At 37.3% G+C, this 24,676-nt stretch overlaps 1 protein-coding gene across 3 annotated transcripts in view; it reads left to right on the plus strand.

Annotated features, from left to right (window-relative positions):
* Window positions 1–5,559: 5,559 nt before the first annotated feature.
* The window catches only part of BAZ1A (bromodomain adjacent to zinc finger domain 1A), a 76,171-nt gene continuing 57,054 nt past the window's right edge, over window positions 5,560–24,676 (plus strand). For all 3 annotated transcript variants that reach the window (XM_074365655.1, XM_074365656.1, XM_074365657.1), the window contains exons 1-2: window positions 5,560–5,692; window positions 16,857–17,135. In XM_074365655.1, the coding sequence (XP_074221756.1) occupies window positions 5,580–5,692; window positions 16,857–17,135 (392 nt within the window). In that variant the 5' untranslated portion in view covers window positions 5,560–5,579. The remainder of the gene's footprint in view (window positions 5,693–16,856; window positions 17,136–24,676) is intronic.

Raw genomic sequence — 24,676 nt, forward strand, 5'->3', positions numbered from 1 at the left:
ATTCTTAATCATTGCAAGTTCTAAACTGTCTAGTGCATTGGCTCAAATTCCCTGTTTTAATTTATATCTGAACTAGATTAGCAAATCAGTCCCATGGAAACAGAGTAGCAGTAAGGAGCTTGGACCCCAGAGTTGATAGTTTTGGCTTTTCTCCTTCTAGGCTGTATGACCTTGGGCTTGCTACTTAATTACCCTATCTGAGCCTCAACAGCTTCATCTGTAAAATGGAAATGATAAATAGAACTTTGTTGTGAGAACTGCATGGGTGATTCATTTAAAGCCCTTAGCACAATGCTTGACAAGCTAGACACATTCATTAAATGTTAACTATTACTGTGATGATGATGATGGCCATAGACTATTCTTTCAATCCTTACTACATCCATAATCCATGTATTTAATCACAAGGGGTTGAATAAAAAATGAATTCCAAATTTGCTAACATTATTTCTTAGTATTAACAATCCAATCTCCTCAAAGCATAGTAGTTCTCGACCTTGGAATCACCTGAGTAGATTTTTAAAGCCGGAATGCCTGGGTCCCTAACCTAGAGATTGTTTTAATGGGTCTAGGGTATGACCCAGGCATTAATATCTTTCAGACATCTCTCCGGTGATTTCAATGGGCAGCTAATGTCTAGAACCACTATCCTAATACTAGGCCGATGGTTTCAGATATGAAGGGAAACATATTTATTGCTTCTAAAGAACAATATATAAAAATATTTTAATAGGCAAGATGCTATGAATTAGAGAGACATTAAAAAGAGAATATGTGGAATCTAAAAAAAGACCCAAATGAACTTATTTACAAAACAGAAATAGACTCACAGACAGAAAACAAACCTGAGGTTGCCAAAGGGTAAAGGGTGATGGATAAATTAGGTGTTTGGGATTAGCAGATACACACTACTATATATAAAATAGATAAACAACAGGGACCTACTGTATAACACAGGGAACTATATTCAATATCTTACAATAACCTATTATGAAAAAGAATATACATATATGTATAATTGAATCACTATGCTGTACACCAGAAACTAACACAATGTTGTAAATCAACTACACTTCAATAAAAAAAAAAAAAAAAGAGAGAGAGAGAACATAGAAAAGTTGAGATAGGTGTCAGATAGAGATACTGAGGGAAGGAGTTATGAAGTTGAAGGTATTCCTTGCATATAGTTGTAAGACATCTTTCTCAGCTATATTCTAAATACTTTTATAACTGCTACTTAGAGGTAAGAGGCATGAAGTGTTTGTATTTGTTAGATGTGTTAACTGAAGCATGGAGATGGAACTCACCAGCTCTTCAAGTAGATGGATTTAAGATTCTTATTACCCCTTATTGCTTCCCTGGATGATTCTCAAAAATTAAGTATTATTTCTGATCACGAGTGAAATATTTTGTCCCCTACACATTTTAGCAGTTTAAGAAGGATTTGTAGTGGCATTTTAGCTCATTTATAGATACAATGTGACTAGGGTATACAAGAAAGTTAGATATTGTTGAATCCACAGAAAGAGTAGTGTGGTCTGGAGACTAGAGTCAGGAGGCCTAGATTTCAGTTCCTGTGCTTCAGTTTCCTCAGCTGCAAAATGAGAGAATTAAGAGTTCTCAAATGTTCCTTTCAGTTCTAAGTAATTACTGTATCACAAAACCACCTAAGTAAAGCCTTTCTTAATCAGGAAAAGTATTCTGGCTCAAGCTTTTAAACTATGTATTTCAGGGGGGAGGGTACAGCTCAGTGGTAGAGTGTGTGCTTAGCATGCCCAGGGTCCTGGGTTCAATCCCCAGTACCTCCATTAAAATAAATAAGCAAATATATAAAACTAATTACCCCCTAAACATATATATTTTTTCATAGTCTTGCTTTGTCTTTTACCTAAGGCAGTATACCTTCTCAAATATTAAACTAGGTCTTGATGATGTTAGATGAATATATGTCATGTCTAACTAGTATATTTACATTTTGCATTCAAGTGGGGGCTACTGGTGTCTTCAACCAGAGGGGTGACAGAGGGTGGAGGATTGCATCTTGAGACTGGGGAAGATGTGCTGGAACATGGGCTTTCTGTTGCCCTTCAGATCACGCCCTGTGGATGACTTCATTTAGGACTGACCCTAGGTCCCCTGTCCACATTTTCTTTTCATCTTTTCTACTTCTCTTTTTGCATTATATCACTCATGATCATTAGGACTCACACAGTTCGTTTCAATTGTTTGTCTTTCCATCATCCCTTCCCTACAATACTGCACATTTTTTGAGACCAAGATACATTTATATTGTATCCTTTACATGAGCTGGTACAGTGTCTTGGCACATACAAGGAGTACAAATATTTAACAGAATTAAATTGTTAAAAATTTAAATTAACGTCATTGTTTTCTCTTTTTTCTTTATGATACCTTAACTTTCACAGCTTCTTTTGCAATATTTGCAATTTTTTTTTACACAAAGTCATATTTCATGACAGTATCATGACAGTATACTTTCGGAATACAACAGTGAGCTTTTTACTCCTCAAAAGCCAAGAAGTAGTAATTAATAAAGCACGGAGGTGTTCATAATACCAAAATATGAAATAAATAATACATTAGGTAAGCTTTTAGTAGTAAATGTGTAGGATAACTTTAAGAGAAGTGTTATTTTCAGGTAGCTTAAGAATGCTATCAATTTGATCAAACATTATAAACATAAAAACTAAACTTTTTAAAAGACACAAATGAACTTATTTACAAAACAGACTCACAGACAGAAAACAAACTTACGGTTACCAGGGGAAAAGAGGGTGGGAATGAATAAATTGGGAGTTTCAGATTTCCTGATACGAACTCCTATATATAAAATAAATAAAAAGCAAGTTTATACTGTATAGCACAGGGAACTATATTCAATATCTTATAGTAACCTATAATGAAAAAGAATATGAAAAGAATATATGTATGTATATATATAAATGAAACATTGTGCTGTATACCAGAAATTGACACATTGTAAACTGACTATACTTCAATTAAAAAAAAAAACTAAACATGTTAATTGTAATTTACTAAACATGTTCTGAAAGAATAACATTTATTAAATATAACAAATTAAAATAAATACTATGTATGTAACTCAGAGAATAAGTTATGATGGTACTGAAATCTGAGTAAGATAGTGGGGAAATTGAGATGATGGTATTTTGAAGTAGAATAAAATTTCAATCTTAGATTAGTATAAAGAAAAAGAATCCAATTGTTTAAAAATTTGTATTTTGTGAAAGTAAAATTAAGATTACTATTTTTGATCATAATTTTAACAAGATTATTTTAGCAGCTTATCAAATAGTGAGATCTAAGAAATGTAAATACTATATAATAAGATAAAATTTCATCTATTTTCATCTTAACAATTAAGTTAGGATTTTGAATTGTGAGAGTGATGCTTCAGGATGGGTTAAAAATTATCCATCCTCCTTGTCCCTTCTTTGAGTCTATCTTTGTGGGCTCTAAATTTTTCACCTGGAAAATTATTTTCTAGGTAGGAAATTCTATATTGTCACTCAGTGTACTAGTTGGAGGTAAGTTTGAAACACCACATCTTTGAATGCATAATTTTTTTGAAGAGTTTATCCAGGCTAAAAAATATTTTTGCTACTGAGAGTATTTCTAAGCCTCTTTGATTTCTGTGTCTGTCCACTACAGGTATTAATTTTATTAATAATTTTTGAATCACAAAATTTTATTTTGCTACCTACCATAAAAGTATCTGAAGTTTAAAAATGATAACTCTTGAGATTGAATAGATTACTAACATTTTCTGCTCCAACGTACATATGTGTTTAATTTGAAGATACAAAGATGATCCCACACTTTCTATAACTAAGATCATTTCATAGTAATTAGTTACATCCTTCATTGAATGACGGGTCTTCAAATTTACTTTTAGACCCATTCTTAGATGCTAATCTGCAAATAAGCAAAAAAGGGCAGTAGCAAAAAAAAAAAATTAGTACAAAGCTGGCAAATATCTGGAGTTATTTGTAGTTTCAAAATTCTTTTTAATTCAAAAATTACATGTATCATATGCATTAAAATTATTCTCACAAATGGAAATCATAGATATGGGAAAGTTGCCTTAGGAGAAACGTCACTAGTAAATCCATAATCTTTAAAATTCTGTGTGATTGAATTAAATGCTGATCCTCTGCAAAATATTTTCAGCCCCGTATTCTGAATATTACTTTTTAAAGGTGTTTCTAGTTTTAAATATGTGGGGGGTCCTATAGGCATGATGACATTTTCTGACATACGCTTTTTTTGTCTTTTCCCCTGCTAAGTCTTTGACTGAATTGTCCTAATTATTAAAGAGAACTGCTGTCAAGAAAGGTATTTTCTTTTCAAGATGAACGTTTGTTTACACAAGCGAAGTTTTTTTAGACATGAGAATTTTAACTTAAAAGAAGAAAATATCAAAATACTGTTCATTTCTTATTCTTCATCTCTCTTCCCATCTTTAAAATACAAGTTAAGTCTTAATTAGAATCCTTTTCCCATCGTCGAACCAAGCGCTGGTGCCAGACTGGAAGATGAAGGCTTTACTTTGTTAGCCATGTGTTTATGAAACCCCAGCGCTCTTCCTAGATCTTTGGGCTGATAATCTCAAACATGGAGGATGCTTCTGATTCTTCACAAGGGGTTGCTCCATTAATTAATAATGTAGCTCTCCCAAGCTCTCCGCCGTCTCTTCCTGTATCAGTGACAGGCTGTAAAAGTCATCGAGCAGCCAATAAAAAGGTAGAAGCGAGAAGTGTAAAGCTCCTCCCAACAGCTCTTCCTCCTTCAGAGCCGAAAGTAGATCAGAAACTTCCCAGGAGCTCCGAGAGGCGGGGAAGTGGCGGTGGGACGCGATCCCCCGCGCGGAGCCAGGCCGTGGCAGCGGGAGAAGCGGCGGCCGACGGCGCGGCGGGGCCGGCGAAAAGCGACCCCCGGGGAGGACAGAGCCTCCCCTCGCCGCCTTCATAGTTGAGAAGGTGGATAAGTGGCAGCCGGCGTGCTCGCAGGTGAGGGGCTCGGTGTGGTCGCTCGGGAGCCGGCCAGCGCCGGCAGGGAAGTGTAGGCGAGTGGGGGAACAAAGCGGAGCGGCGCCGGGGTCCGCCCGCAGCGAGCTCCCTCGCGGCGTCGGGCGGGCCGGCAGCGCGCCGAGCACGTTGTGAGCCCCGCGGCGGCGGCGGCGGCGGCGGCGGACAGGGAGCGGGCGCTGGGGGAGGGGGCCGCCGCCGCTCCCGCAGCGCCCGCCGGCCTGCGGCTGGGCGTCCGGCCCCATTGTGAGCCGGCAGCGGGGCGAGCGGAGGTGGGGCGGCTCCGCTCTCTCAGAACCCTGGCCGCGACAGGAGCGACCTCGGCTCCGGTAGAAGCCGCGGCGCGTCAGTCACACAAAAGGCAGTCGAGCTTCCCCCGGCGCGCGGACCGGCCCACGCCGCCGCCGAGCGCTCTCCACCTTACCGGCTTTCCTTTCCCTCCAATTTTGATAGGGAAGCGGGGCGGCGCGGGCGGCCGAGGGTCCGGGTGAGCCCGCCGGCAGACACGAGATGCCGCTGCTACACCGAAAGCCGTTTGTGAGACAGAAGCCGCCCGCGGACCTGCGGCCCGACGAGGAAGTTTTCTACTGTAAAGTCACCAACGAGATCTTCCGCCACTACGAGTAAGGGCCGGGCCGGGCGCGGGGGGTGCGGGGGAGTGTGGGGACTCCCTCCCCAGAGCCCTTTTGTCTCTCTTCTTTTCCTCGCCCTGGGCTTCTGGCGGGGCGACTAGAAAGTGACGGGTGGCCGCGGGCCCGAGTTTCTCTGGTCCCCCAGCCCGACCCGGTGACTGCGCGGGGCCCCCGGGCAGTGCGACCGGCGGCGGCGCGCGTGGGGAGAGCCGGCCTGGGCGGAGGAGGCTGGGGTCCCCCGCTGGCCGCGGGGATCGCTTGTAGTCGCGGCTGCCGCCCGGCCGCCGAGCGGCGGAAACTCCCCGCCTTGCCCCTCCCTGCCGCGGCCACACGCGCGCTCCGGGGCCAGTTCCGGGATCCCCGCCCGGCGGCCAAGGGGATCCCCGCTCGGGTCAGCGGCACGGAGCCGCAGTCCCCCGGCCCGGGGAGGGAATCCCCGCCCCCGGGGGCAGGAAACGGCCGGGCTGGGCGTCGTTTCCTCGGTCGGGAGTGGAGCCTGACGTTGGAGCTGCCTTGGGTTGGGGCGGGGGTGGGGTGGGGAGCGGAGCTGGGATTCGGGGAAGAAGGGGGCTCGCCGGGGGCCGGGGGACCCAGGACACCAGAGACTCCGCCGGCCGCCTCCGGTCCCGTGCGGCTAGGCCTCGGAGTGTGCGGAGCCAGCCGTTCGTTCTGTCACCGCCTCTTCTTGGTGACTAACTCTCGGCCCCGGGGAACTCAGCGTCTCCGCCCCCGGGAGACCGGGTGAGGAAGAAGTCGGGGCTGGGCGGGGGAGAGAGCAGGGCCCCGGGCGCCCCCTCGTTTTCACTTTCGCGTAGCCGGCAGGGCAGCGGTGGGAGTTGGGGGAGGGGGTTAAGACAAGTTCAACTGCAGCCCCAGCCAGCCTCTCCTTTATCCCCCTGCGCATGTGGGCCGCCTGACATGTGCCACTCGCTATTGTTTTGATAAGAATCCGGAGCTGCTGCGTGTGTAGTTTCACCCTCTAAATTTTTAGTCCCTCGCCTGGTTTATCCCAAGAGATCCCCTTGTCCCGTGACACCAAACAACGGGGTGTTTTAGAGCTCTGTGTTTAAACAGGATCTCCAAGTGAGAACCTGAATTGATCAATCACTGAAACAGCCTGATCCTCCCTTTTTCTTATGCTTTATCCTCTCCACTCAGAAGGAATCCCTTTGTGGCTTAGAAACCAAGTATTATAGGAACCAAATAAATTGTGTGTAGGAGGCACCTTTTCTGAGTGGGGGTTTGATGAAGAGAGGGCTTTAGGCAAACTCTGCACCTGTCTGAGAAATGAGTATTGAAGTTAGAAAAGACAGTTCCTTTGAGCTTTTATTTTAAGCAAGCCTTCTTTTTCTTCAGCTCCACAGAGGGAGTTACACGCAAACATGTTATATCTAGAGAGATTTTTCAGCAGACAGTACTTTTAAATAGGAGTGCACATCTTACTCTGCTCCTGTACAGACTTGTTTTGTTACTCAAATAGAGTTCACTCTTGTAACTACTTAAGTGAACTTGGATTAGGTAACTTGATAAGGATGCTGTCTTATTTTTAAAGAAAGTTTAAGTTAAAATCCTTGATAATTCTGATTTTTTTTTCCAAAAAATGAATTTAAAAGTGCCAACAAAATAAGGAAGTGGACTTAAATTTCAAACGTATCTCCTTTTATATAAGCACTCTTACCTTTTTGAGGTACTCTTTTCGCTTTAGAAGGGAGCATGAATATAGCCATTATCCTTCTTGAATCAAACACTTCCTAGATACTTAGGTTCTTAATGATTTATTATAATCGTGGAGAAATCTGAAATGCCAAATAAAGGGAGAGATTTTTGGTATTCCATACCAACCTTCCATTAATTTTAAGGAACTGTGTCCTCTGTAGTCTTAATGACATTAAAATCTTAAAAAAAAAAAACTAGTTTTTAAATTTTCTGTTTTCTCTGCGCTGAAGTGTTTATATTTTTGGAAATCAAGAGCAGTTTAAGAGAAGTGATTGGTTTGAGAGCAAAGGTATTTAATCATTTCTTCTGAGCAAAGCAGAACTACTGGTGTTCTTGGGTATTAATGTTTATAACCCTGAATTGGCAAAATTGGAAGAAGACTGCCATTTAATTGTGTTAAAATTTGGATTACTTTCTCTTAGATAATTACAAAGAGATCTTTCTAAAAATGCATTCATAATGGATGGTTTATGGTGATCTGCAGATTATGGTATTCGGACCTTTTCCACAAGTCTGGAGAAACTATGAAGGAAACTTCTGTTTTCACTAATTCATTAAATCACAGATTGGTCTATGTGAATTTGAAGATTATCCGTTAAGTGCATAATTTTGAACATTTTTCTTTTGTATTTGTTTGAAGATCACTATGCTCACCTATTTGCTCAGGTTTTTGATTTCTTGAATGTAACTTTCTCTAATCAGTGTCAAAGAGTTTCACTGCACGTCTCCACCTTGTTCACTTACCAGCACAATGCAAAGTAACTTTTGCCCCTAACTCTGGTTATTAGAGGTTGCCAGTGACCTTTTAATTGTTAAATACCATCTTGTCTATCTTACTTGATGTTATAGCCTAACACTTCCTCCTTTGTCCTTCTAGCAGCAGTGGTCACCCCCTCCATTTTAGCTAGTGTTAACATCTGCAGTTATTGCACTGTAATGCAGTGTGTTTGTTGCATCACATTTTGTCTTTTTCTAGACTCTGAATTCTTTGAGGCAGGGACTATGACAAAGATGGATTCTTACTGATTACATAGTACCAACTCCTTTATTTGTTTGAACTGTATTCTCTTTAACTAATTGCTAACTCTTGTTTGACCTGTTTTCCATAAGTAAAGAAGACTCATTAAAAATAGTACATTAACTGTTGGCGAATGCATAAGCTAAAGTGCAGAAGAATGAAACTGGGCCACTTTCTCACACCATGCACAAAAATTAACTCCAAATGGATTAAAGACTTAAACGTAAGACCTGAAACCATAAAACTCCTAGAAGAAAACACAGGTGGTAAGCTCCTTGACATAGGTCTTAGCAGTGGTTTTTTTGACTCTGACATTAAAAGCAAAAGCAATAAAAACAAAAATAAACTAGTGGGACTACATCAAACTAAAACGCTTATGCACAGTGAAGGAAACCATTAACAAAATGAAAAGGCAACCTACTAAATGGGAAAAAATATTTGTAAATCTTTTTTTTTTTTTTAAATGAGACTGCCACATATATTGTATTATTTATTTATTTTACTGGGGGGGGTAATTAGGTTTTTTTTTTTTAATTTATTTTTAGAGGAGGTACAGGGGATTGAACCCAGGACCTCATGCATGCTAAGCATGTGCTCTACCGCTTGAGCTATGCCCTCCCCCTTGTAAATCTTATATCTGATTGGGGGCTAAAATTCAAAATACATAAAGAGCTCAAACAACTTAATAGCAAAAAACAAAACAATTTGATTTTAAAATGAACAGAAGATCTGAGTAGATATTTTTCCACAGACAGTATACAGAGAACCAACAGGAGCTCTACATCATTAATCAAGGAAAGGCAAATCAAAACCATAATGAGATATCACCACACGTATGTTAGAATGGCTATTATTAAAAAGACTAGAAATAACAAGTTTTGGGGAAGATGTGGGGAAAAGGGAACCCTTGTGCACTATTGGTAGAACTATAAATTGGTACAGCCATTATGGAAAACAGTATTGGGGTTCCTCAAAAAATTACAGAACTACCAAATGATCCAGGAATTCCACTTCTGGGTATTTATCCAAAGAAAATGAAACCACTAATTCAAAAAGATATGTGCATCCCATGTTCATTGCAGTATTATGTACAATAGTCAAGGTATGTATTCCTAAGTGTCCATTGATGGATATATGGGTGAAGAAGATGTGGTATATATACACAATGAAATATTATTCAGCCTTAAAAAAGAATGAAATCTTGCTATTTGCAATAATACATATGAACCTAGAGGGCACTATACTAAGTGAAGTAAGTCACACAGGGAAAAGCAAATACTGTATGATCTCACGTATACATGGAACCTAGGGAAAAAATACAAGAAAAACAAAGCTCATAGATAAAAAGAATAAAGTGCAAAACTTAATGTCTTAAATGAGATAAAAATTTATCCTGTAATTTACTTAGCTCACAACAATTTTGTTTTAATTTTTTTCTTTTTTTGTCTTTGGATTGTTCAAAAATGGAATAGTCAGGTCTGAATACCAGAAATTCTAGATTTGTGGAACAGAAAAATGATTTGTTGTATTACCTAGTGAATTTAATTTCCAAAATAAAATCACTTCTTTTAGCCATTTTAGACTCTTGGAATTGACATGTATTTCCCATCTTTGAGTGATGGGAAATACATATAAAGTGTGGGAATCTCTTCCACAACATCTCTGACAAACCAGCTTCTGTTTCAACCTGGCATTCCAGTGAAAAGTGTTTGACTAGTTTATAAGGCATCCTGTTTTGTTCATCAGCCCCTCACTTGTTAAATTCAGTCCTTTCAACAACCCTCTTTTACAGATGAGGAAGCTGGGATTGAGGTAGGGAGAGTAAGTCCAAGATCAGTGTCAAAAACCATCTATCTAGCAATTGGTGACACTAGAATTCTCACTCACATACCTAAAACTCTAAGTTTGTGTTCTTATTTACCATCTCATGATACCTACTATGGAGAATTCTTCCTATTATTAAAGTTTGCAATAAGTATGCACTCAAAACATGGGGGCATTACTTGGGATTCAAGCTGCCTGCCTAGATCTTTATGTAGCTACAACTGTCTCCTGTCTGCTCAGACATTTGACTTTTTTGCTACACTCTGAAGTGATTAAGTTCTAGATATATACAAACCAGCATGCCATCAATTTACAGTGGGTAAAAATGTAAATACATAGACCAGTTCCCAAACTGATAATCAGCTATGTATGAAATCTTATTATCAGAAAGCCCTTTGGTAAGCATAGAGTTTTCAAGGAAAGTTGATCTTGATCGCTAGTGTCTTCAAATTAGGTGTCCAGCTCCTCCTTAGGAATAAGTCTGCCACATGACCCAGATATTAGGGTCTGTGAATCCTTTTTCTGTGGGTGGTATAACAGATTCCTAAATACTTTCCTTTTTGAGTTTTAACCTTTTATCTCCTTAGCAGGCTACCATGTTTCTGTTCTTTAGACAGAATATGTATATCAGTGATTGTAGTATAAGAGGCCACCTTACAACTTAGTGGCTCAAAACAACCACTTATTTTATTTGCCCACTATTCTGTGGGTTGCCATTGTGGTTTCTTCTGGTCTCTCTGTACTCACTCATTTAGCTGTAGTCAGCTGGAGGCTTGGCTGGAGCTAGATGGGTAAGAGGCAGCTTCAGTCATGTCAGGGACTTCAGCTGGGATGGGTTTTCTTTGTGTGTGTGTGTGTGTGCGCAGCTTTTTTGAGGTATAATTGACAAAATTGTAACATATATAAAGTGTACTATGTGATGATTTAATATACTGGGATGGCATTTCTCACCATGTGGTTTTTCATCCTCGGAAGGCTAGCTTGGGCTTCTTCACATGCTTGTCTCAGGGTTCCAGGAGGGTAAGAGTGGACATCTCTCAATGTCATTTCTGTATTATGTTGGTGAAAGCCAATCTCAAGGCCAGCCCAGATTGGGAGAGGGGTGAAATAGACTCCATGTCTTGTGAGAAGAGCACTAGAGTCATGTCTAAGGAACCTGCACACCTTTAACCCTCTTTGCAAATAGTCTACCACTAAGCAATAGATAAAAGATTTTATATTTGGGTCATTGTGATTGGATTTTAGGTGTTCGCTGATAATCCCTCTGCAGTTAATCCCTTTTCTCACTCTCCTTCCTAGTGCCAAACTTTCTCTTTGAAGATTCTCAAGTCTTATATGTGTTCCTCTGACATTATTCCTCTACCATATAGGTTATTCTTCTGTGTATTTTTCTAAGAGCTCTCTGCAGATATGGTACCTGAACAGTAAGAGTTGATATTATTTACTAAACTTAGCACATATAGTATGTTGGGCATACTGTATTATCTTACTTAATTTTCACAGTCACTGTTTATGGACATCATTCCCACTGTACAGAAGGGGAGCCAGATTCATTGTGTAACTTACCCAAAGTCATATTATACATGTGGTAAAGCTGAGATTCAAACACTTTAATCTCTTCTTCCCATTGACATGTACGCTTTCTCTTTTCAGATATACATAAAAGTGAATGTGGACTGCCAGTGAGAATGTATTTGTTTATTCTTGACTCTGTACTTTGGAAAGTCTTTGGAGAGGCTGAGATAATTTGTCCCTCTAGTAAGAGATGAATGTATGTCAATAACACAATGGCATAAATCACATATGTGCTATGGAGCCAGTGTAGTGGGAACATAGAAAATGGAGCTGATAACTACTGGGGAGTTGAGGAAGCCTTCAAATAGGAGATAACATATGAGTTGTGTCCTGAAAGATGAAGCTAGAGTGTTTCACCTTTGTTGATTTCTACTTAAGGTTTTAGTCTTTAGATTAAAAAAAACTTCATTACTATACCAGCTTGGTATCTGCAGGTTTTAGGAGCCTGCCATGTACGTTATTAGATCTAAGTCTGTTTGAGGCAGCACTAAGTAGAGTGCAAAGTAGTATTTCATTAGTGTTTTTTTAAACTAAAGTTTATTTTTAATTAATTGAACTTTCCCTGACCATTTATGAATAAATGTAATAAATGTAATTTTCATCTAGCTACTATTTCTCTATATAGTGTAAGGTATGTATAGCCCACCATGCTCATGATCACCTAATCTCCTGCTCTTATAACCCCTTCAATGAAGGGAATTGTTAGAAAAACCTATGCTGTCTTCTCGCAGTTACCACTCTTCTGAGTTTATAAACATACTTTGCATCTCTTGCATACCATATGCTATTTAAGTTAGAAATTATGTTAGTTTTTAACCTATGGCTGCATTTCTCAGTTGCTAATTTTTCTGTGGACAGGGGAGTTTGCTTATGTCCCTTAGATCTTTTCTGCAGTATTCTGCTAGATCGTTCTTACCTTGTTTTATGTTTGGTTAATATAGTTTGGGCCATTAAGTAAACAGAGTACACTTTGCATAGACCTTTTCTGAATTGCATTTAGATTCTGGTTTTTGTGTCACTTCATTTTTCATTTTATTCTACTAGGTTTTAAGTTTTCCAAATACCTAGCAAGTCAACAGTATGTTGCCCTTTGTTCCTTAATTTGTTCATTAGAGGGTTGGTTGACTTTATTTTAGAAGTGTGTTCTTACCAGTACTTTACCTGGTAACTCAGAAGCAATTTTTCCTTAGGAAATAATGATAAAGAGCAGAGGTCATCAAACTTCCTCTTAGAGAGCTGGATAGTCAATATTTTAGGCTTTATAGGACGTAGGTAGGTAAAACAGGTGTCTGTTATACCTACCCAGCTCTGCAAATGTAGTGAGAAAGCAGTCAGGGGCATTACCTAAATAAAGGTATGGGTGTGGTTGTGTTCCAATAAAACTAGAAAAACAAGTGAAAGGCTGCATTTGACTTCTGGGCCAGTAGGTATACCCATCTCTGGTAAAGAGGATTGTTGACGGAATGTAGTAATAAATGGGAGACATAATAATCTATATTCATCTAAACTGATATAAAATAGTACTTTGTATTTTGTAAATTTTTGCTCACAATAATAAAATGTGCTCCTTGTAAAAGTTTCATCATTTTACATTATTATAATATAAATATTGAAGAGGCACTGTAACTTATCCCCTAGAGTTCAGTATTAGTAACAAAATCCTACACATTTGAATGTGTGTAATGAATGAATGAAGAGCAGAATTATAGAAATGGAAGTAAGTGAAGGTATGTAATGTTAGAAATGGTGCCATGCTGGTAGGGGATAATGAATAAGGAGAAATAACCTTGGATTTTTTTCCCTTGCTTAAATATGGCCGCTGTGGTAGTGTCCTCTGCCTCCCTCCCCCGAGGGTAGATCTTGGTGCACAGCAGGGCTATAATGTAATAAGAACTTTGTAGAGAAGATGGACACAAAGGAAACAAACAGTACGAACACTTTTCTAGAGACTTTGCTAGAGGATGGTGGTAACCTGTGTGAAGGGCAGGTACGTCACCAGTTACTGACTATCCCACATGTTTCCTGGAGGTTTGTAACACTTTTATCATTGCTTCCCTTGGTATTTTAAACAATGGTAACAAATTTAAACTGTTTTGCAGCTCAGTGTAGAGTCTGTCCCCCTGCTGGGGCACCAAATACCCCAGGCTATCAAATAGTGACCTGCTATGGCTAGAGTTGTGCTGTCCAATGCAGGAGCCATTCTTTGGCACAGGGTTTACTAAGGACTTGAAATGTGGTTAGTCAGAATTAAGATGTGAAGTAAATGTAAAATACATACTGGATTTTGAAGACTTGGTACAAATATAAGTAAAATATTTCAATATTGATTATATACTGAAATAGTTGGGAATATGTTGAGTTAAATAAAATGTATTAATTTAATTTCATTACTATTTCTTTAGAAATTTTTGAATGTGACTACTAGAAAATTTTAAATTATCTGTGTGGCTTGCATTCTAGTTCTTTTAGCACTGGCTTAGAGACTAGTTAATGTGTAAGATATCTAGATTTGAAGTATATTTTTCTTACAGTTGAGTGTGGTTAAGGGGGTTGATTGTAAAGTTATAATGGATTTTTGATTAGCACCCCTCTCCCTCTCCTCGCCATTGATCAGAGGCTACCTGTAGTACTAGATAGAGTTGAAATTATTAGACATATACCTCATGTACATTATGTGCTAACCATATGTGGCTTGGGAATCTAAGTCTTATAGATATGTTTGTTTCTATAGGAAAAGTTTAAAACTTTTATAAAGCTTTCTAAGCAAACTTTTTTTTAGTTTTATACAATTTTAAAGGTTACACTCCATTTACAGTTATTACAAAATACTGACTATATGCCCCATGTTGTACAGTACATACTTGTAGTCTGTCTTACCCAATAGTTTGTACTTCTCACTCTTCCCTCATATTGCCGCTTCATCCCCTCCCTGCTGGTAATCACTAGTTTGTTCTCTTTATCTTTGAGTCTGCTTCTTTTTTGTTGTATTCACTAGTTTGTTGTATTTTTTATGTTCTACATTGAAGTGATATCATACAGTATTTGTCTTTCTCTGTACTGCTGTTTTAGGCAGTAAAAATTGAATAAGAACTCTTTCAAAATCCATCCATCCATTTCATTCATTTTGTTCCACATTGTTGATAACCACCTATTGGGTATGTCTGTTGCCTCTCTCTTAGCTAATAAATTATTTATCTGACATAGGTTTTCTTGCTTATAAGAAACAGATTATACTCATTTTTTTTCTCTCTGGCATTTTTCCCCTCAACTCTACTTTTCCTTTAAGTCCTGAACCTTAATGCCACTTCCTCCCAAAAATATTCTAGTATTTCTTGGTCTTTTTTGCCTGCCTCTCCTTCCCTTCCTCTGAATTCCCGAAGGATAACTGCCTCTGTCTTGTAATAATCACTTTTTACTTTGTATTTTAATGATAGACATCCATTATCTCCTTTACTAAAGGGTACATACTTCAAAAGGATTTTCTTTGTACTGAATTAGTCATGCAACTTGGCATATGTATGTTATCTCTTTAGATTTCATTTATGTTAAGGTATGATTAGTTTCTCTTTATTTCCATAGACTTCATCTTTTTGTTGTTGTAGAATCTATAGACAAAGATACAAATGAAACTGTCTTAATGGAATTACCCCAAATCTTTGCAGATTAAACTGCTACAAGGATAACCTATACAGATATACTAACAAGGAAATAACTATGTAACAGTTTTAATAATTTTTAGAATGATAGGAGAAGGAAAGGGGGGTTTCAGGAAGGAGGAATTATGTTGGTTACATATCATTATTCAGGAGGGAAGTATTTACCCATATCTTACCACTTAGAGGCAACTCTATTAACTTTTTTTTCATACATCTAACCTTTTCTACTTTAGAAATATTTTTATTATAAAAATAATATGAGTACATGCTCATTGTAAAAATTCAAACTATATAGAAATATTTAGAACAAAATTTTCTATTTCCTTCCTTCCCAGTCCCTCCCTTTCTCCATAGGGAACATCTGTTTGTTATATTTGTATAGATACAAATATTCACACATTTTTGCTATTATTATAATTAATGCATATGGAACTATGTCATTCAGTGATTTGAGTTTGTTCTACTTAATATACCTTAGAAGTCTTTCCATATTATAGATCTCTTGCATTTTAAAAATGACTGAACAGAATTTTTAAAAAGAAATCAGTACTCATACTAAGAAATTCCAACAATGCAGAAAAGCACTGGGTCCCTTAGTCCCATCCCCATTCTGTAGCTGTTACCTTAATTTTTGTATAACATTCCAGAAGTTTTTTATACTTCCTCAGATTATCTTTCTCTCCTTCCCTCCCTTCCTTCCTTTCCTCCTTCCCTTTCTCCCTCCTTCCTTTCCTCCCTTCCTTTCTTCCCTTTTTCTTTCTTTCTTTTTTTATTTTAAAGTAAGTAGGACCATATTATATGTATTGTTTTGGTAAGCTTTTACTTTGAAAGAATATAAGAGGGAAGCAGACTGGAATGTTGTTTTTCTTATTTGCATGTTATTTAAGAACTCTCCTTATGCTGTTTAGTGACTGATTTTTAATTATGAAGTACTGTAATTTACTTAACCTTTCCCTTATTGGAGATAGTTGCTTAGATTCCCCAGTTTTTCACTAGTATTATGTCAAAGCTTCTTAAAATTCATAGTTGAGTCCTTGAATTAAATCAGTGTTTTGATTGCTTTGGAACAAAAAGCTTAAAAATTAGAAGGAAAGGGAAAGTTTGAGTTTATTTTGTTTCACTCCCAGTTTCAAAACTATGGAAATCAAAGTCCAATTTTGGCTGAATGTACCTCTAAATTGTAAAATGTAAATTTTCCAGTTTAAATGTATTTTTTCTTAGGTTTGTATTAATGTGTAAGTTGACCAGTCACTAAACTCTTATTTGAGTTCTATAATTCTATGTGAAATTTTGCAATAAAGTAAGCTTTTAAAGTAAAATTTGTGAAATGATAGGTAATGGATTTTTGTTTTTGTTTTTTAATCAGTGACTTTTTTGAACGAACCATTCTGTGCAACAGTCTTGTGTGGAGTTGTGCTGTGACGGGTAGACCTGGACTGACCTATCAGGAAGCACTTGAATCAGAAAAAAAAGCAAGACAGAATCTTCAGAGTTTTCCAGAACCACTAATTATTCCAGTTTTATACTTGACCAACCTTACACATCGTTCACGCTTACATGAAATTTGTGATGATATTTTTGCATATGTCAAGGATCGATATTTTGTTGAAGAAACTGTGGAAGTCATTAGGAACAATGGTGCAAGGTAAGGTACTTTTTAATTTTTTCTTTTGATGTCACATTGCTCAAATTCAAAATACACAAAACAGTGAACTGAGGAGAGCTTCCCTTTTACTATTTTCCAGCTACCCTGTTACCCCCCTGCCCCCATGTAATCCTTGTGTTAATAGTTTCTTGTGTATTTTTCCAGAGCTGATTTTTATATACAGAAACGTTACGTACACACACAGAGTCACACATCCTCCTGTCCCTTTTAATGTGGAAGGTAACATATTATGATTTATACCTTTTTTCACTTAAAGTATCTTGAAGATTAGTCTACTGCTTTAAAAACCACATTCCTTCTCTTTTTTCTTTATAACTTCTCCTATATCAAAGTTTTGTCTCTGTTTAAGAATAAAAAAATCTTAGATATATCTTAGATATCTACTGTGTTCTCATTATGTTACCTAATAGTTTAAACATGCCTGTATTTCTTGCTGGGTTTTAGTAGTTCTTTTGATAAGATAAGGACTGAGTTTTATATACTCCACTAAGTTCTTTTTTTATCCAGGTATTCAAGAAAAAAGCAGATTTTTCACATATGAAAATTTTAAATGACATTATCTATGGCACTAAGTTAAAAATTATCAGTGCTTTCCTGAAATCTTAAGCATTTATGATAGGCTAGTCACTGATATTTGTTACAGTAATCTTTATTTGCATTAAAGCTTTTTACAGCCTCTTCACTTTTGAGACAGTGACTATTTTGGGATGCTTTTTTCTCCTCTTTGTTAACCTGAGTGCAAATTTTTTTCTTTTTGAGTTTTAAACTTCAGCAGTCAAAAGTTATTGTATATTATGTTACAGTAAAGAACATAAGTAATTGTGTAATAATAAAGAACATAAGTAAATAATAACAAACATAAGTAATTATATTCTTTATTATCTTATTTTGGAGAATCATCATGAATTGTATGTAATTTCATTTGTTTGTTTTTTGGAAGGATAGGTAATTAGGTTTATTTATATATTAACTTTTTAATGGCAGTATTGAGGATTGAGCCCAGGACCTTGTGCATGCTAAGTGCATGCTCTACCCTCTCCCCCTTATGTGTAATTTCAGAATAATATCTTAATATAATCTATTTTAGTTATTAACTGCTACTCTACATGAATCTTAAAAAGCCAAGAGATGTTTATTTTAAGATCTAAATTTGTTTGGATTTCATTTTGGTAAAGAATCAAATTTTTAAGTCCTTTTTTAAATTGTGAAAGCAACTAGGGTAAAAACTGAAGGATTTTTTATATGTCTAGTGACTTTTGGAAAAAACTGTATTTTTATTTTCAAGAGATAAGATTGGTATGTCACCAGTAACCCCACCAAGAACATACCAATGTGTACCACCAGCAAGAATAATACGGCCATGTCTGGGGACCAGGACAGTGTTTTTCTCCTTACAGTCATTGTTTTATTTGACTTATGCCAAAGTATTTTCTAATTTACAAATCATTGGGATACCTTAACCTTTAACATTAGGAATATCGCTTCCATCTAGAAATGTAGTGGTTCAGTGTTTTTCGCACAGCTTTTTTTTGTTGTACCTTAAAAATAGGCTTCAGATAGTTGTAGCTTTAATGACAGTAGTAAATTAGGGTTGTAGAAATGGGAAATCTGAGTCACAATTTTGCTTAATTTTCATAATTCATATTGGCCATTCTTAATCATTTTGTGGGAAAGGAGAAATTGTGGAAGACTCGTTGACTTTTTTGCCTTTAGCACCTGTGTGGATGGTAAGACGCAGAAGCCTCAGGAAGTAACACTATCAGAGTCTAGCCATCTTTGCTCTTATCTCAGGACCAGATATTTCTGATTGCTCTGATATGGTGTTTCGTGGACATGTTGCTTAGGTGATTCATGAGTGTCACTTAGAGGCTAGACACTGGGTTAGGTGCTGGGGATATGAAAAGAATTAAGATGCCTTTAAAGAGTTTAGGTAAGGGAGAGACAAACATGTCAATTTGCCAGGTATGAAAATAAGCATATGAATGAGGTAATTCAGGGACATCTAGGTCCAGAGTGCCATAGAGGCTAGGCCTGGGCTCCCTACACTCATGCTAACATTGGTTATTTTAGTCTTTTAATCTTTGCCAAATCTGATGATTTCTCAGTGTTTAATCTGCTTTTCAGGTCCTTTGCCCATTTTTCTTTTGGTTTGTTTGTCATAGATTTGTGAAAGGTCTTCATTAGATACTATGCATGTTAAACTCTTTTTCATGTTGTTGCAAATATCTTTCCACTTAAATTTTTGCTTTTTTCTTAAATGTGCAGTAAATGTGAAAAGAATTTTTAAAATACATATAAAGAATAATAATAGAATTAAGGCAGAACCAATAAAAAAGTACAGTAAATAATACACACATTTACCACTTGGTTTCAGTAGAATACTTTTACCTTTGATTTTTGTTTATGGTTTGAGAAGAGCCATAAATTTCTAGTTTTATGGGAGGCAGAATTGTGTGATAGTAAAGGGTTTATTTAGGCTTTTGAGTCAGACTGACCATGTTGGACAATGATGTCCTTTCAGGTTATTGTGAGACTAAAATGAGAGAGAGAAAGAGACAGAGAGAAAGAGAGAGAGTGTGTGTGTGTGTGTGTGTGTGTGTGCTGTACACATTTCAAATTGCTACCTATATACAATATAGTGGCATTTTGCTGGGGAAATAATGCTGCTGGTGGCCCAAGAGGCTTAGTATTTTTCTCCTATTATTGACTAGTTTTTCTATTAAAAATTATATTTTATATTATAATTAAGCTTCAAGCCTGACTTGAGATTTCTGCAACATTAGATCCTAGTTCCTCCATACACCCTTATCCTTTCACCTTTTTCATTTAAATTTTCCTTTTTTTTTTTTTGGTAGGAGGAGGTAATTAGGTTTGTTTGTTTGTTTGTTTATTCTTAGAGGAGGTACTGGGGATTGAACCCAGGACCTCATGCATGCTAAGCATGCGCTCTACCACTTGAGCTATACCCTCCCCTCTCCACTTAAATTTTAGTTAAAATAACTTTAATATATAAACTTGACTAGATTTTCTTTGTTTAGAATTGTACCTCTCCCCCTCCTCCCCGCTTACAACTTGTTTAACTTTTTAGCAAGTTATTTAACATCACTTATCTCTTCTTTGCATATATAGTAGAATTATTGTGAAGATTGATTGAAGTGCTGTATATGAAGTGCCAGGTACACAAGTGTTCAATAAACAACAAGTAAAAAAAGTCAAATCTTTTTCCATTTTGATTTTTTAGTTTTCTGTCATGCTTATAAACTCTTATCTATCACACCGATATGAAAAAATGACTTGGCCTGATGTTATTCGTTTGGAATATGTCCCCAAGGAACATATATCCCTTCTGGTTTCCCATCTACTTGTGTAGCTTCTGAGATTGAGTTCAGTTTTGAGGTGATGATGGTAGTGGTAAAGTTCTGGTGTCCTCATGGGGTCGGCTAGAGCAAATCCAGCTTCAGTGATGAGAGAAGCTCCAGGTTGAGTTTCCTCAGTATCCCTATTGACCTTTATCTGCAGGCTCCTTATACCTGACTATGGCATGAGGTTTATCCTTAGGGGGCTTATTTAGAGAATTAAATGGATTTCTCCCAGTGGCTGAGAAATAGCAGGTGTTTTCTATCTTCATGGGATCCATGGATCCACAACATGAAGTATCTGTGCTCCTGCTCTGACTGTCCACTCTTTGAAAGTTAGAATGTGAATTTAGAAGAGTTTGCTTACACAGTGCCCACATTTTCATCTTCCTCTGATGTTTAGGTTAAATGAGCTATATTGAGATATAATTTACACACTGTAAAATTTTCTCATTTAAAGTGTACAGTTCAGTGGTTTTTAGTATATTACCGAGGTTGTGTGGCTATTTCTATTAATTCGAGAATATTTTCATCATCCCAGTAAGTCTTGTCCCCATTAGCAGGCCCTCCCCACTACCCTCTCTCTTCAGCCCCTGGCAACCACTCATCTATTTTCTATCTCTGTGGATTTGCCTATTCTGGACATTTCATATATATGGAATCATAAAATATGTACCCTTCTGTGTTTGGTGTCTTTCACTTACTATAGTTTTTTCAAGGTTCATCCGAGTTGTAGCATTTATCAGTATTTTATTTTTTTATTTATATATTTTATTTTATTATATTTTTTAATAAAAAAATATAAAATATAAAATCCATTCTGCTGTATGGATCTATCACATTTTGTTTATCCATTAATCAGTTGATAGATACTTGGGTTGTTTCCACTTTGGGGCAATTGTAAGTAATGCTGTGACAAACATTCGTGCATAAGCTTTTGTGTGAAGATATGTTTTCAGTTCTCTTGGGTATATACCTAGAAGTAGAATTGGTAAGTTGTATTATAACTCTGTGTTTAGCATTTGAGAAACCTCCAGACTGTTCCAGAGCAGCTGCATCATTTTATATTTCCACTAGTGTGTATGAGTTCCAATGTCTCCACATCCTCACGTATGGACAATTTATGATTGTCCATCTTTTTTTTAATTTATTTATCCTAGTGGATGTGAAGTGATATGTCATTGATTTGCATTTCCCTAATGACTAATAATGTCGAGCATCGTTTCATATGTTTATTGATTTGTGTACCTTCTTTGGAGAAATGTCTACTCTTGTCCTTTGCTCATTTTATTTTATTTTATTTTTTTCCCTTTGCTCATTTTAAAAGTGGGTTCTTTATCTTTTTATTACCGAGTTGTAAGTGTTCTTTGTGTTTTTAGGTACAAGTCCCATAGCAGATACACAATTTGCAAATATTTGTTCCCATTCTGTGAGTTGTCTTTTCATATTCTTGATGGTACCATTGGCAGCACCATGTCCCTTTGCTTTTAACTTTTGTTCTACTTGTCAGTAGCATCTACCTTTTGTTTCAATCCCTGTTGGTAGTACTTATCCTTGGTCCTAAAGACGTTTTTTATCCATTAGAATTAGATTAACTGGAAAGATTATGCTACATTACAGAGAAATGGATGGGCCCATTTGTAGGCTGAATTAGTATAGGTCCTCTGAGTCTTCTTGCCTTAATATTCTTATTGTCTCATTTACCTTTAGATATCCCTCCTCCCTTTTCTTTTTTTTTTTTCTTTCTTTTTTTTTTTTTTTTTTTTGCATCTTATGAGTATAGATTAGGTGCTTCCCTCCCCACCAAGACTTTCTGTTCTGAAATTAGCAGTCAGCTAACAGATTCTTCTAGAAGATCTTTTGTCATTGCTATGACAGAGTAGTAAAGAGAACAGCTGACTACTTGACTGAGCCACATCAGTTTATTTCTTTACACTCCCCATCCTGATTACCACCAGCTTGCCTGCCAATCATGCCGACATTTGTCCTCTGCTACTTCCTTAGAGCCTATGGAAGAAGTGAGAGGATGGGTGGTCTTGTGGAAAAAACACTGCTAGTCAAGTCTATTAATTCTTAAATAGCTACCAGATGCTTTGTGTATACATTATATCAGCAGATATCAGGCAAGGACTTAACTGTTTCCATTTCCAGATAAGAAAACAGAGATCCAAAGAAGTTAAGTGCTTTTTTTGGTAATATTACTCAACATATATTTACTGATACCTGCTGTTTACTTGCACTGTTCTAGACACTGGACATACAGCAGTGAACAAAAAGTCATGGGGCGTCTGTTCCTGTCTTTCAAGTTGTAGATGGTAGGATCTAAATTCAGGCGGGGCTGACTTACAAAATCACTTTTCCGTATCTGTGTCCTTAGTTTTTAATTCTGCCATTTATGATTAGCTGTATAGTTCTCAGCAAGTAATTTCAAATCTTTAAGGTTTAGTCTTTTTCATGTATTAAATGGACCCCTGCCTTACAGGGTTGCCTCACAGGATAAAAGGACATATATAATGTTTTAAGCTGTATTGTATAATACTACCCTTTTGATGTAGGTGTCTTGTTAGTATTTGAATGTGTTTATTGGTGGCCATGAGTTTTGTTTGGTTTGGTTTGGTTTGTTTGTTTTTTGAAACATGCCAATAGTAATGTGAGGCTACAATAGCTGCCTGGGCCACTGTCACTTGAAATCAAATTTGTCAGTTGCAGGTCTGAAAGGAAATCCCACAGTTTACAATTTCAGTGTCTTAGACAGACATAGTTGTTTTTTGAAGATAGTCATTCCACATTTGTATGTGATCTAAAAAGTGCTACACGAGTAGATTTCAAGGCACCCAAGTTTCAACCAGCTTTCTCATTTTCTTTTTAACAACCCTGATAGTCGTTTGTTTAATGAAGGATTGGAAAGATGGTGAGCTAGAAATCAAATGCTTGCGTGATAAACCCATCTTCTTTCCCTAACCCTAGAACTGGAGAATTAAATCAGGAAAAAGGAGAAAAGGAGGTAAACATCACATAACAAATAAACATTTTGGACTGTTGAGTCATTATTCAGTGTAAAAAAAGAACTAAAGTTTGAGAGAATTTGAAAAATTGAGTCAGAATATAATTGTATATTTGGTAATTTTTTTCAGTTAAAGTAGGCTTTGGGCAACTTGTTTTCAGCCATTTTACAAACACAGTCAAGATGTTCTGGGAGCTGTGAAAGATTCATAGGTGATTTGAAGCAACAGGTGTGAGAAAGGTACTTCTAAAAGTAGAAATACTGACAGCAGCAAGAAACGGCACCTTATAGCAAAGGAGGCGATGGAATAAAAATTAACTATAGTATACTTTGTCCTGGCTCTGCATATAAGATATATAATTTGGTAACCTTAGAAGACACTGAAGAATTGAAAGTATGCTAGCATTTATTGAACTTTTCTTGTATGCTAGGCAGTGTGCTAGGTGCTTTCATTTAAATTTTCATGATACTGATGGGTGACCCGGAATTTTGAAAAAATAACCCGGGTTATTTACCCAAAGGTGTTGAGCGCTTATGTCCACACAAAACCTACACATGAATGATTATAGCAGCTTTATTAATAATTGCCAAAATTTGAAAGTAACCAAGATATCCTTTAGTAGGTGAATGGATAAATATATGGTGATACATCCAGGCAGTGGAATATTATTCAGTGCTAAAAAGAAATGAGCTATCAAGCCATGAAAAACATGGAGCAACCTTAAGTGCATATTTCTAAATGAAAGAAGCCAATCTGAAAAGGATACATATAGTATAATTCAAACTGTATGACTTTTTAGAAAAGGCAAAACTATGGGGACAGTTAAAAGATCAGTGGTTGCCAGGAGTTGGGGAGGGTAGAGGAGAGATTAATAAGTGCAGCACAGAGGATGTTTAAGGCAGTATAAAATACTCTTGGTGGTACTATAATGATGGATGCATTTGTCCAAGTCCATAGAATATACAGCACCAGGAGTGAACTTTATGTAACTATGGACTTTGGGTGATAATGACGTGCCGATGTAGGTTCATGGTAACAAGTGTACTTCTCTGGTGTAAGATGTTGATAGAGGGGGAGGTTATGCATGTGTCGGGGTAGGGAGTATATAGGAAATCTCTGTATCTTCCTCTCAACTTGGCTGTGAAACTAAAACTGGTCT

The sequence above is a fragment of the Camelus bactrianus genome, chromosome 6 (assembly GCF_048773025.1).
Source record: "Camelus bactrianus isolate YW-2024 breed Bactrian camel chromosome 6, ASM4877302v1, whole genome shotgun sequence".
NCBI classification, from domain to species: Eukaryota; Metazoa; Chordata; class Mammalia; order Artiodactyla; family Camelidae; genus Camelus; species Camelus bactrianus.